The sequence below is a fragment of the Coturnix japonica genome, chromosome 1, assembly GCF_001577835.2.
Source record: "Coturnix japonica isolate 7356 chromosome 1, Coturnix japonica 2.1, whole genome shotgun sequence".
Classification (NCBI taxonomy): Eukaryota; Metazoa; Chordata; class Aves; order Galliformes; family Phasianidae; genus Coturnix; species Coturnix japonica.
Window position 1 is genome coordinate 44,894,154 of NC_029516.1, and position 14,263 is coordinate 44,908,416.

The window sequence follows — 14,263 nt, forward strand, 5'->3', positions numbered from 1 at the left end:
CCCTTTTCTTGAACAGCTTCAGGGACAGTGACTCAACCACCTCCATGGGCAGCCTGTCCCAATACACTGTCACTCTTTCACAGAATAAATTGTTCATAATATCCAAGCTGAACCTCACCTGGTGCAACTTGAGGTCATTCCCTCTTGTCTTATTATTGTTACCTGGGAGAAGTGGATGACCTCCCCTTTGATACCACCTCCTCTCAGGTCATCGTACAGAGCACTGAGGTCTCCCCTGAGCCTCCTCCTCTCCAGCCTGACCAACCCCATTTCCCTCAGCCGCTCCCCATCACACTTGTGCTCCAGACCCCTCACAGCTCTGCTGCCCTTCTCTGGACACGCTCCAGGGCCTCCATGTCTTTCTGGCAGTGAGGGGCCCAGAACTGAACACAGCACTGGAGGTGCGGCCTCACCAGAGCTGAGTACAGAGGGACGGTCACCTCCCTGCTCCTGCTGGCTGCACTATTGCTGACACAATCTAGGATGTCATTGGCCTTCTTGGTCACCTGGGCACACTGCTGGCTCATGTTCAGCCAAGTGTTGACTACTATCTCCAGTTCCATTTCCTTATAGTCTTCCAGCCACTCTGCCCCAAGCCTGTAGCATTGCCTCAGGTTTCTGTGACCAAAGTGCAGAACCCAGTACTTGGTCCTGCTGAACTTGGTCCTGCTGAACGTTGTCCTCAGCCCAGTGATCCAGCCTGTCCAGCTCCCCCTGTAGGGCCAGTTCTCCATGTCTTCCTTACGACCCTTCTTCTAGATGGGAGTCACACTATCAAGTCTCCAGCCACCCGGGACCTCCCCACCACCACCTTCCCACCCCAGCACACCCCCTGCCCTCTGTGTTCTTCTCATGTTGCTTTTCTGCACTTCTCTTTCTCTCTGCTCCAGATTTTCAGTGCTTCATTCTCCCCACCTCGATCCTTTTTCTCACCACCTTATGCTGTCACTTTCCCCCCCCAAAAAAAGCCCTATCCTTATTTGCTTCCTCCTTCAGGTCAGCAGACGCAAAACTACTTCAGCATCCCTGTCCTTGTGAGTCAAGTCTGAGCTTTGGAAAACTGTGGTCAGCAGTGCCCCGGCGTCACGTCTCACCAGCTTTTATTGCTGGAGAGGATTGCTGCAACACACTGCGGCTGTAACCACTGCGAGGTCTCAGTTCCAAGTGGATGAGGGAGGAAAGAGCGAGACCCGTGGGTATGCAGTTACTTTCTAAAGCAAAGACAGAGAGGAAGAATTAGAGTAGTCCGCTTAGCATTAAGGCAAGGTGGCTGGTAGAGCCTATGAAATCACCCAACAAATGCTATAAATACCCACAGAGGGAAACTGGCTCCCTACTAGGCAACTGTAAAACAAACCACAGGATATTTTTGAAGCCGCCATCCAAAAATACAAAGAAAAGTGTGACAAGCCTCCTCGTAAACCAAAAATGGAACGGATGAGCATTTTGGCCCTGCCGTGATTTAGGGCCCCGGCGGCAGGTCCTCCCTGAAAAAGAATTACAGCTTTGCACTGGCTCCTCTGGAAGCTCCGAAATTCTTCTGTGGTCAGCAGCATCTTCATGCTTGGTTGAAAGGAAAAACAAGGACCGATGTCTCAATACTTAGCGGAACTTCTGGCAAGGCTGCAGGTTGGATTCCGTGTGCTTCTGACTGCTTCATGATCCCCAGCAATGCAAAGCAGCTGTAAAACTCCTGCAGTCAGCTGCATAACCCAGAATTACAGCCGCTTTGCATCACCAGACCGGTGCAAAACAGCCATAGCACGTCTGTATTCTGCATCTGTGCATGGCTTTTGCCCCACAGCGATCCACCGTGCACGCACGGCCAACAGCCACCGTGGGACTGGGCTGCCCATAGAGCTGTGTGTGCCCCATCCCTGGGGGTTTGAGGCCAGGTTGGATGGGGCCCTGGGCAGCCTGAGGGGGTGGGTGGCAGCCCTGCCCACAGCACGGGGTGGGACTGGGTGGGCTTTGAGCTCCCTTCCGACCCAACCATGCTGTGATTCTATGACCTGGTTGCAGCGTATGGATTAATCAGAGCTCCAATGGCGTAAGCCCTGCCCGACTGTGAGCTGGGCCTTTGGCAGCTGTGGGGTTTGTATGGAATTGTGGAGGTTGTCTTTTCTCCTGTTCTTTTTCACCAGCCACACGGTCACGCTGTGCACAACGCGCCGTACCGTTCTATCTCCGGAACGTTTTGGAGCGTTCTCCCGTTTTTCCGAGGTTTCCAATCGTTTCATCCGGCGCACCGGGACAACACGCGCATCTTAAGGCGCCCGTGAGCCCGGAGGGCTCCGCGCAGCCCCATCCCCCTGGCAGCCCGGGGGGCGGTGCGAGCAGGGCTGGGGGGGCCAGGCCCCTGGTCCTCGGGGGGCGGATGCTGAGGAGCCGAGCCCGCAGTGGAGGGGCGTTCAGAACCACTTTTCTTTTTCTTTCTTTCTTTCCTTTTCCCTTCTCTCTTCCAGTCTGGGCAACTTTTCTAACTTCTTCTGCACTCTTTTTTCTTTTCCCCACTCGGAGAAGCCACGCCGTGGAAAGACGGGGTGGCGGTGGAGGAGGGAGAAACCCCTCCCCTTCCCCTCCCTCGTGTCTCCTTCCTCGGAAAAGCCACACTTGGGGGGTTTCCTCCCTTCCCCCCCTCCCCACTCCGCGCCGCTCTCCGCGGCCGAGCAGCGCCCTCCAGGCACCCCCCGTCCCGGTAAAGCTCGCCCCGGCCTCGGGCCGGCGTTGAGGGTGAGGGCGGGGGGATGCGCGGCGCGGGGCCGCCTCGGTTTCGCTTCGGGGCGGGAGAGCGGCGGGGGAGGGCCGGGCAGCGCGGCTTGCGCCCCAGCGCCGAGGGCTCGTTCGCCCCGGCGGCAGCGCGACCCTTCGCCGGGAGGTGCGGAGAGTAAGCGGGGCGCGGGGGGAGGGAAAGGAAAGGGGGCTCTTTGCTTCTGGCTCCGGAGAGCCCGGAGGCAGCCGGGGCCGGGAGGAGGGCGTGCGGTCCGACCGAGAGCGGGGCGAGCGGCTCTCCGCGCTTCTCCGCCTTCCGCGCCGGGTTGGGCGATGCGGGGTCGGTCGGACGGCTCCGCACCTGCGCCGGTGCTGCCCCGCTCGTTGCTCCCGCAGGGTCGGCTCTAAGCCTTCCCAGCGGCGGGTGCTCTGTCGGACAGTTCTGGTGCAAGCTCGGTCTGTGCTCCTCTGAGGACTTCTCCCTCCCCCTCCCCCCCTTCGTGGTTTTTGTTTTTTAATTTAATTTGAGCTTGCAAACAGGATCTGAACGAACCCTGAAGGTAACTGAGAGGAACTCAAGAATGTTAAATTCCTATCTGTGGCCATTTTTGTGTGTCCCCTAGTATGAGGGAAGGACGGGGATGCAGCTCGACCATTGCTTTGGGAAGGCTGGGGTAAGGAGCACATCTGCAGCTTGTGCTCAACCTGTAACTCCCCATATCAGGGCTGCGTGGTGCTGGCAGAGGAGTTTGCACTCAGAGAGTGTCAGTGCAAAACCCAGCCACATGCTGACCGTGCTTAATTCTGCAAAACGGGGTGGGATGAGAAGCAGCTGCAGCTTCCTGATGCTTCGTTTGGTGGTGACCAGGCGGGCCCTCGTGGGGCCGTGCAGCCCCGTTTCATTCCACAAACAGCCATCGAACTGCCCGTGGGGTTTCAGCAGGCTGCAGCCACGTGCTTGAGATGATGCTTGTTTGCAGGCTGTGCTGAGCGACAGGTAACTGCCCCGCGGGTGTCAGGGAGCACAGGGGCACCGTGGGCTGGTGTAGCCCCCCTTCCCCCAGGCCTCTGTTTGGAGAGGGCTGAGTTGGGTTTCCAGATGACAGCTTTGAATAGCAGCTGGTGCCTCTGTCTGCGATCCAGCTGGAATGCCTGTGGAGCTGGTGGGCAGCCTGTGCAAGGGCAGATTCCTCGCTGCTGTCACTAATTCTGTGGCTGTGCTGCCGAAAAACAAACAGGAGAGCATGCTGGGCTCCTTCCATGGCTTCTCCTTCTCTGGAGCTTCATTCTTTCTTCCATTCAGCAAGGTGCTCCCATAGGGCATCCCTTGGCCTCCATTAGAGGCTGGTGCAGACCAGGCTGGCCACACCTCATTGGTGGGAGTGGGAGTAGTGTAGGGGATGGTGGGTTTTGTAAGTGAGGTGTTAAGTGTGTGCGATGCTGGAGGCAGGGTGTGTTGTAGCAAAGAAAGCAACTAATTGTTACTTTAATTACATCCCTGCTGGTGTGTACTGAGAGACAGGCATGATACCAGCTTACCCCCTGACACTGCACTTCACTGCCTGGCCTTCTGTTTGGCATCCATGCACGCCCTCCAGCCCCACTGAGGCACTCATTAGCAGAGTGTTTTGCTGGCCTTGGCCTCAGTGCCTTTACCCAAGCAGGTCAGTGGTGCTTGGGGCAGCAGGATTCAGTGGCTTTGCATTAGGGAATGAACATTCAGAATGAGCCAGGTGAAGTTCATTTCCCTTCTGACCAAGTGCAAGATCTGATGTTGAGATGGAGAAGCGAGGTGTCGAAAGCCCTATGTTTTAGGCTCTGGGAATCACAGGCCGGGCTCAGCAGTTAGCTCATAGTACAGCAGTATCGACTCAGCTTTAGTAAAAAGGCTAAATGCTGGTTTCCGTGTTGTCTTTGGAGCCCTTAGAGCTGCCCCTTATTTTCGTCCTCTTCAGTGGAGAAATGAAAAGGCCTGTATGCACTTCACAGGAAATGAATGTCTGATACACGCTCGCAGGCTGTTCATTTCCAAGAACCGCTCTCAAGGTATTTTGATAATGCACATTCTCTGCCTTCTCCCTTCCTGCTCCCCTCGTGCTCTGTGTGCTGCTGCGTGTACACAGACGTGTGTGAGCCCGAGGGGATGGCGGGCTGTGCTGGGAGCGGGCACACACAGGCTGTGGGGCTGCAGGAACTCAGCATTGGCCCTGCCTGAGAGGACACAGGCAAAGCCACATGGAGCTGGCAGCGCTCAGCTGCCTTTGTCTGAGCACCCCCTGCAAATGCTGAAGGAAAACATTAATTTGGGTTATGGTCCCTGTGGTTCTGCAGCTCAGCACTGATGCGTCTGCTTCCTTACATTCCCTGGGAGCAAACTTGGGCTAAGGAAGGTCTGTGCCTTTGGCTGGGCTCCCTTTAGCTGTATGTGTAAAGGTGGAGTGGTTTTTAAAGGTGATGCTTAATGCGAATGTTAAAACAAGCCCTTTGCTGCTGGATTCCTCTGCAGGAGCATGGAGGGGTGGGTGCTTCACAGAGACAGAGCAGAGAAGTTTGAGAAAGAAGAGAAATGAGTGCTCTCAGATCAGCTCTCTCACTTTCCCCAGCAGCATTTCAATGTGTGTGTGACTTGAGTTTTCCCCTTTTATGAGTTTTAAAATTACTTACTGTTCAATCTCAGTTACCTTTGAACTTCCTCTCTTCTTGTTTTATGAAAGAGCATAAAGAGAACAGCCTGATAGTAGGGGTGCTCCTGCTGCACCCCCTGCATCTCTGCTCCATCTGAAAGCCTGCAGGTGGCTTCCCACCACCCATCCTCAGGCCCATCCCTGTTGTCTCAGCTCTGCCTGTTTGTATTTCAGGTGTGCCAGGTGGTGGCATTACTGTTGCCTTCCCACCCTCAGTACTGTCTGCTGCACCCCACCAACTTCCCCCTGTTTCAGTTTTCCCCATCTCTTCCAATCGTTCCCTGCAGGTGGAGTAGCTTTAAGTAGTCAACACAGAAGAGAGAAAGCCCAAACTCTGCTTGCTTCTTTAGCTCCTCAGCAGCTCCTCACCCCCCTTGCTGGTGGCATCCTGGTGAGCCGAAGGATGGATTCCCCCACAGGCTTTCTCATTCTGACAAACTGAAAGCTCCATTTGTTTTCATTTTGTTTATCTTGGCTACCTGCTGTCCCGCTTTCATGACAGCCATCCTCATGGAAATTTGTTCCCCACCGACACTAATTCGTATTCCTTTATATCAGCTCTGCCAGCGCCAGCGTTTCATCTTTGCAAGCTGTAGAGGTTGGGGCAGGCACTGCCATCGCTGCATTTTGCACAGTGCCTCTGACCGTGGCCACTGCTTGCAGGGATCATCGCACACTGTCCCTTGAAGCTCTTTGCTTCTAATGGTTCAAGTCTTTTCTTGCTGGCTTCTGACTCTCGGGACCAGTTTCTTTATGTTGTGTGTTGGAAATCTGCGTTGCAGGGTGGCTGTGCTTTGTACCCCTCATTCCAGCCACCAACAGCGCAGGGATGGATTTCGGTCCCCTGCATCTGCTGGGGCCTGAGAGCAAAGGGAGCAGCCCTCCCCTTCCCCTCTCAAGCCTGTGGTGCTGAGCCAGTTTTCCCTGCGGATGCTGCTCATTTCCAAGGGCTGGTGTCTCCCCTGAGTTCCTTTCCTGTTGAATGTGATGGTTTCAATGAGAGGCAGCTGGCATCGTGGGGACCATTGACAGCTGTCGTGTCTCAGGGTTTACTCGTGTCTCTGACAGCAGCTGGGACAACCCAAACCAGCCGGTTCAGCCCAGCATGGTTAGAAGAAGCGTCCCCAAACCAGCGGCCTGTTTGCCAGAGGTGGGCAGCAGCACGTCTGTGTCCCTCAGCCTCAGCAGGAGAAGCCTGAGCTGTGGCTTTGAAGCTGGGTGCACTGATTTCCTGTTTCTAACAATTTTTGTATTTGAATTCTCTTTTTGCTGTGGAGGGGGAAAACCTCCGAGCCCAAAGCCAGTCTTGCGTGGGTCAGCTGGCGGGGTGTGAGACACGGGGTTATGGTTTGATGCAGGGCTGGGACTGCTGGGAAAAGGCTGTTTGGTTTGGAAGGAGTTGTTCTGAGTTCACAGAGTGTTTCAGAGGTGTGAGGAAGGGACCGTGAAAGCCACGTTTCTTCCAGCTTTTTTGGTTAGGTGAGTAAAAGCTATTAGCTTTCCCTACGGACCGCCACCGTCATTACTTATTTGTTTTTGGAGCATGTTATGTAGAAACCAAACATGCATGCAGGCTGCCCTGCCCTGGGGAATACTTGGAGCACGTCGAACTATCCCGTGGGCTTTCTCCTGGGTAGGAACCTTTTAGCCCATATTGGCAGAGCAGTGAAGCAGAAGGTACATCATAGAAAAGTGCGTGAGAAGCACAAAAACAAAGCAACAAATCTATGGGGAGGTGGAATTATTTGTGGGTTTTGGGGTTCCAGCATTATCACAGGAGCTTGATAAGAGCAGTCCTTCTGGAAGATCTATAGAAGGGTTTCCAAGGCCCTGCATGATTCCATCTATAGGTGGAAACAGGAAATGTCACAGCATGCGTAGTGCTGCGCTGCCTCGTACGAGATAACAGACTTACAGGGTTTTTCATATTGCATCCTGGTTGAATGCTGGTTGTACAGGGAAACATGGTTCTGGCTTGGTGTGAGTTTGTGTGTGTCATGTTCTTTTTATCTGCGTATTCCTTCATGTCAGACACGGTGTCATTCTTGCACCAGGCTCTTATTTATGGCCATGGCATCAAAGATAGTGAGAGCTGCAGTATCCCCATGGCCACGCTGTGCTGGAGGAGCTGTGACTGACACTGGGGTGGCACCACGCACCCTGCTTGTATCAGGAGTCGCAGCAAGGATTGGCTGCATGCTTTCTGATGGGATGCTCTAAGTGTTGTGCCTCGTGTTGAGCGCAAGCTTGAGCTCACTATTACAACTCCTAAAGCTTTTTCCTGTTGCCATCATCTCTTAACATTTGGTTTTTATGGGTTCTGCTTCCTAAAGATGATGACAGTGGTAATGTCTTTGCATTTGTCCTTAGGGCATCTGCGAGCTGTCTGCTAGTTAATCACACGGTGGCTTTGGTAGCAGCAGTAATAATAATAACACCAATAATGTGTCTGTTGCTATCTGAAGTGCTGTATAAAGCCTTCTGCGGTCATACAGGGTGAGCAGGTTGAGGCGGAGCAACCATCTCCAGATTTGTTGTATTTCACACCCGTATTACGGCCAACTAAGGGGCTCAGCCATCTGTTTGATGGGCATCTCTTTCTTTCCAGAGGATGGATGCGCTCTCAAGGACAGCTTTGCAAAAACTCAGCATCACTGCATCAAGCTTCCTGACCTGGGACCACATCCGGGCCTGACATCTAGCAGCTCTTCCCTATGGACGGTAAATTTCAAGAGGTAAGTGAGCCCTCCAAGAAAGAAAAGTGCAGGAATGAGTCCTCTCTGGGTGCCTGAAGCCACCATTGAGAGTGCCAGCTGTATCCAGGTCCAGGGCTGGCTTACACAGCAGCTGCACACAGCTGCCTGCTTCACCGTCTCCATAGGCGAAATGCAATGCTCTGCCTGGATAGTGAGCCAGGAGGAAGGCAGAATGCCCCGTGTCAAGAGCACTTGTTTTGAAAAGCTCTTGAACTTGCAGATCAGAAGGCCTGGGGGAACTTGTCCAGCCTTTCAACCAGTAGGACACCAGTGCTTCGGGGATGTTGCTTTGGCTGTAAGTGCTGTTCTTACAGTATGGAGGCAGCAATGTTCTTGGGTGTTGGAGCTTTTGGGGGCTGTTTGGCAGTGGGGAAGGAAAACAAACAAATCTTGGTATGGCAAACCAGATGAACCTTAAAGGCAACACCAATAAGTATTTGTAGCAGGCTAACTAACGCTACCCTGCCAACCAGGCATCGGTTGGAATTGGGATACTGAAGCTAAGCAAACTCGTGCTGTCTGAGGATATGACCCACGTGTAGATTTCAGACCAAGTCAGAGTGCTGTGAGGGTGCTATTTTTTGCATTTACTTTGAATTTGAAATGATGACACAGTCACAGTTCTTAGTCAGCCAGACTTCTAGTAGCAGTGGATTTTTCTTAAAGGGCTCAGGAGAGTGACTCAAGGTTGAAAACTGGGGCAAACAGTTGTTTTCCTGTTCTGTCAAATAGCGTCTGCAGCCTTAAACAAGGCAAAGAATCACAGAATCGTTTGAGTTAGAAGGGACTCTTGAAGGCTCTGTGATCCAACTCCCCCGCAGTGAACAGGGACACCTAGAGTTACATCAGGGAGTTCCAGCCTCACCTCATCATCTATTTATTTGTTGTTTTTAAAGTAGTCTGAAAATGAAAGGCATCTGCCTGCTTCTGTTTTCCTGTTGGGGTTTATTGTCCTACCTAGACCTACATCTCTGGTTCGGACTCACGAGAAGTTGCCCTTTGGGAGGAGTGGCTGCTCGTGGGAGTGGGGCTCCTTTTTGGTCCCATCACAGCTGAAGCTTTTGAAGGCTCTTAGAAGGAGTGCTACCTTTTTTTCCCCTTTCCTTAACTCACATAAAATGCTCTATATCTTCCTCAGCTGACGGAGAGGAAAAGGAAAGGGATGGAGATGCTGCAGCTTCTTGTGACGCCTGCAGTGCTGAGTCTTTGGTGGTGATAACATGCCCTAATGGTTGCCTTGCTTGTGTCCTGTTCACCAAATCAGCTTCCCCTAAGATTTATTCTGACTGGTTGAACCCTCTGAACAGCTTTCAGCTGCCTTTTACTTTATTTTTTTTAATGGAAAAGAAAAAAACCCAACTTGCTTAACACCTTCTTCCCCCTCCCACCTTTCTTAGGGTGGAATTTCCCTCCCACAGCAACACGTGGCTAAAGGGCAGGATCCGCAGTGTTCAGAGCAGTGCCAGGGATGTTGTGGTCTGCAAATCACAGGGTAGAAAACAGAGTGACACTGAAGAGGCTTTCCAGGCTTGGACAGGGTATATGGAGGCCAGAGTCTATTGCCCTGTAACAGAGGCGTGCCTGACAGTGGCTTTATTGATACCACTGCTGAGTATTGAAAGAGGAATAAGGAGAGAAAAGATGACCCTGGGCAAGGTGCAGCTGGGCACCTTTGTGGTGGGTCCCTTTGTTCTCCCCTAGTGAGCCCATGGCCAGAGTGGGGCCTGCTGGGGGGGGGGGAGGGGCACAGGCTGCTGGGGCACAGTGTTGGGCTTGCTCTGAGCATGGCTGTGCTGCCAGCAACTGCGACTGGGTTAATGGAGTGTGTCAGGGGACCCAGGGCAGGGCTTGGCAGGGAGCAACTGACTTGTCAGGCCTGGGGAAGTGGTATGTGACAGCTCCTCTTCTCACACAGAACGAGCCTCTGACTTGGGGCTGTGGTTTCTGTGTTTATGTATGTATCTGTACTCACACACACATAGAGAAAAAGTGCTTTTTTAGTAATTGACATGACTTGGATGGATGGCTGATGGCAACTCTGGGTACAGGGCTCTGTTTTCCAAAAGCAGACAGTCTGGTGTCAACATGAGGCACAGGAGATGAGCAGGGTTGAGACAGCGAGGGAGGACACCTGCCTGAATCATAGAATCGTAGTCATAGAATGGCATGGGCTGGAACGGGACCTCAAATCCTGCCCAGCTCCAACCCCTGCTGTGGGTAGGGCTGCCACCCACCAGGTCTGGCTGCCCTGGGCCCCATCCACCCCGGCCTTGAGTGTCTCTAGGGTTGAAGAAAAGGCAGCGTGGGAACTGAGGACAGTGGCTGGGAGAGGGCAGGCAGTGGGGTGATATCCCTGCAGCACAAGCAGGGTGGATGGTCCTGAGCAGAAACGCTCCTCAGGCATCAGTAGAGCCTGGTGTCAGCACAAGTGCCCTCACTTGTGGCAGCTCTGAAGCTGATGGTAATGCATATCATAGAATTAATAGGTTAGAAGGACCAGTAAGATCATTGAGTCCAACTGTCAGCCCATGTCTGAGACTGCTCTAGACCACATCCCTCATTGTGACATTCTTTTCTTGAACACCTCCAGGGACAGTGACTCAACCAGCTCCATGGGCAGCCTATTCCAATGCAATGCCACTCATTCTGAGAAGAAATTCTTCCTAATGTCCAGCCTCCCCTGGTACAATTTGTAGCCATTCCATCTTTTCCTATTGCTGTTTCCGAGGAGAAGAGGCCAACTTCCCCTTTGCTACATCCTCCTTTCAGGTAATGGTAGAGATTGATAAGGTCTCCCCTAAGCCTCCTCTTCTCCAGGCTGAACAACCCCAGTCCCCTCAGCTGCTCCCCATCACACTTGTGCTCCAGACCCTTCACAGCTCTGCTGCCCTTCTCTGGATGTGCTCAGTGGCCTCAGTGTCTTGTAGTGAGGGGCTCAAAACTGAACACAGCACTTGAGGTGTAAACCTGGATTTCTTGCAGACTGGATCTGGGAGCATCCTGATATGAGGGAATGGTTCCTGGGCTTTGGTGGGAAGGGCTTATTCTGCCTGCTGCTGCTTGGGGGTCTTGCTGTCTGTTCTGTTCTGCAACTGAGGGGTTGCTGAATGCCAAAATGAAAGATACCCTCCTGCTTGGGAAATTCATCTCTTCTCACTTGGGATCTCATTTCCTCTTACCAGACTCCAAGGCTACCCTGAAAAGCCCCTGACCACCCGGCAGAGGGAAACCACAAAATAACGAGATCTGCTAGATATAAGCCAGCCTAAAGGATGTGCTGAGAAGCCCTTAGTTGTGAAACATATGAACCCAATGGATGCAGCACTGTAACCCGGTCCCTTGCACTGGTGTGGCCCTGCTGGAGTTTCTCCTGCTTGTATTTGCTCGGTGTGCCTACAGTTGTGGGTTGGTAGCACATCACGGCTCTCCTCCCTGTGTGGTGTCCTCACTTGCTCAGCGCCAGGATGTAGGGCTCTGCCTCACTCTGCTTCTCTCCTGCAGGCTAGAGGCGACAGAGGAAGCATGGTAAATGCGACGTCTCCCCGGGATCCATGGGCTCTTTGAGAGATGATCAGAGGGAGGCCAGATGATCTGCAAAACACACGCACCACTGTTGCTTGTCTGCAAAGGCAGCATCGGAGTGTTCTCCCCAGCCCCGCGCCACCCGGCTTGCCCGATCGCTTCCGGATGTTTCGCAGTTGCGAGTGGGAGGTCTTGGAGCGATCCCTCAACATCCTGCAGGCCAGTGACTTCTACTGGGGCCCACTGTCCGTCGGGGAGGCCCACGCCAAGCTGCAGCGGGAGCCCGTCGGCACCTACCTGGTGCGGGACAGCTCGCAGGGGAACTGCTTGTTCAGCCTGAGCGTGCGGATGCCGACTGGGCCCGTCAGCCTCCGCATCTCTTTCCAAGAGGGCTATTTCCGCCTGAAGAACTGGTTTTCGGACTGCGTGGTCCGGCTGCTGGAGCTGGTGGTGGCGGGGACCCGCAACAACCCCTTGCACTTTGATGAGATGGGGGGCACTCCTCTGGTCTTCTCTGAGCCCTTGTGCCGGAGCCGCCGGACTGTGCCCATGCTGCGAGAACTGTGCCAGAGGCACCTGCCCAGTCCCACCGCTGCCATGCGGACATGTCCACAGGAGGCGGCGGTGTCACCCCTGGATGCGAGCGTGGTCCCCAACTCCTCTGCAGCCGGCACTAGGAGATGATGCCGGGTATATGAAGGTGAAAGGATGCACGCGGCCACGCTGGAGGGGCTGGGCTGGCTGCTCGGCAGGGCAGGGTGCCTGCGCCCACTGGCTGCAAAAGCTGTGTCTTCAAGCGTGCACAACATGCCTGACCTTCCCCCATATAGCTTGGGTGAAGCCAAGCCTGAAGAGCAGCTCTTCCTGCTCTTGGCTCCAGTCATGACTTACAAGCTTTGAGAACAGGGTGAGCTGCCTGTCCTGCCAGGTCAGCCCCACTACCCAAAGTGCCTAAGCTAGTTTATGCTGCCACTGTGCCTTTGTGAAGTCATATGGCCCCGCAGTGCTGCATCCCAGGTACCAGTGGGCACAGGCCACAAGCTAACCAGAGGCCACGTGTTAACAGGGGACCATGTGGCTGCACCTGAGCACAAATGCAAGACCTGCCCCTTCAGAGATCAGCACTTTTGGGGAAAAAATGTTGCAGCCGTGTACAAATACGTGCAGCTTGAGTGGCTTCTGCATTGCTTTATTTGAACAGGTTTTTGGGAGTGCAGATGAGTTACTTTATACTACGGGCGTTGTGCTCCTGGCAGGCAGGTCTGAGGTTGGTTCTGCCCTGCAGGATGTGAGCAGGCCCAGTCCAGAGCCTCTTGTTCTCCTCATCTGATAGTATGCTGCTGCCATCTATGGGCTACAAAAAAGTGTTTTGTTTTGCCTCAAGAAGAGGCAAAGGTTTTTTTATACAATTCCTAAATTTTAATAAACATGTTTTTTTATAATTATTTTTAAAAGCCAATGAATACACAATGATATTTTCATTCCCGTGCAGTACTGGCAACCCTGTTAGTTAAGTGCAGAGACGTGGCAATCAAACTGACCCTGAATGACAAGGGAATTTCTTTCAAAGAGCAGATGCAGTATGTAAAGGAGTGGTCCTAGCTGGGAACAACAGGCGTAGTTCACCCTATGGTGTAATGCAATAAGAATTTTATGTACATAACATAATTCCTAAAAATGTAGGGGTGACATTTTCAGAAGTATTTTTCGCGTCTTCAGACCTGCACTGAGTGTTTGAAGGAAACACTGGTGCTTTGAGATCCTAGAGAATGGCACAGCATCAGTGAGCTGTAACTGCGGAGAGTGAGTGGGACAGGGAGGAATTAAATAGGGCTAGGAAAAATCTTAATGTTGTTGATTCATTTTAGGGGTGCAGGCGGGTTTGATATCCTTGCAAACATGCGACTAAAAGCAGCTACGTGGAAGGAGTTTGGTGTGTTTGGTATTGTAAAAGAGGACACCTGAATGGGATCAGGGAGCAGTGAGCTTCCATGGGCGTATTGTGTGGGCACACTGCTGTGCTTGCTCTGCCTTTCCCCTTCAAACCTGCATGGGGGGGAAAAAAAAACAACCAAATGCAGAGAGATGTGACCCTGAATTTGCTCTCTTGGCTTTAGGTGTCTTATCTGAGGAACCACTGTGTGCAGTCAGTGCAGAGAGAGATACGGCGCATTATTCATGGCAGGAGCTCTTTGGATGCTGAATTAATCTCAAGAGACTTCTGTTGTGCTGCTGGCAGCGAGGTCCTGCCCTCCTCCTGAGGCTCTGCCTTGTGATCCAAGGCTGCTGAATTAGTGCTGTGGGGGGATCCATCCACTTGCCAGCCCCAGGGAAGAATGGGGCAGCCCAGTGGCACCGCATCTGCAGCAGTGGGTGAGGGAGCAATTATCTCCCTGTACTGGCTGCTCATTAGGCCCTGCTTAGAATATTACATCCAGTTTGGGGCTCTGTTTTGCAACAAAAATATCATAAATTGGAGTGAGCTCAGGGCTATGACCCCAAGATATTCATGGCTGCAGCACTTGCCCTGCGAGGAGAGGCTGAGGGAGCTGGGTCTGTTCAGCCTGGGGAGTAGGTGGCTTTGGGGGA

General features: G+C 53.0%; 1 protein-coding gene across 5 annotated transcripts; it reads left to right on the forward strand.

The window, feature by feature from the left end:
• The first annotated feature begins 2,375 nt into the window (after positions 1–2,375).
• Positions 2,376–13,119, forward strand: LOC107313381 (suppressor of cytokine signaling 1-like). Of its 5 annotated transcripts, none has more exons than XM_015861540.2 (5): positions 2,378–2,733; positions 8,005–8,131; positions 10,743–10,921; positions 11,335–11,557; positions 11,654–13,119. In XM_015861540.2, the coding sequence occupies exon 5, from the start codon at positions 11,720–11,722 to the stop codon at positions 12,356–12,358; it is 639 nt and encodes a 212-aa protein (XP_015717026.1). In that variant the 5' UTR covers positions 2,378–2,733; positions 8,005–8,131; positions 10,743–10,921; positions 11,335–11,557; positions 11,654–11,719; the 3' UTR covers positions 12,359–13,119. The 5 variants fall into 5 exon arrangements, with proteins under 5 accessions (XP_015717045.1, XP_015717026.1, XP_015717011.1 ...); XM_015861525.2 differs by having other exon boundaries at positions 2,378–2,698; XM_015861531.2 differs by lacking the exon at positions 2,378–2,733 and adding an exon at positions 2,781–2,878.
• The last annotated feature ends 1,144 nt before the right edge of the window (positions 13,120–14,263 follow it).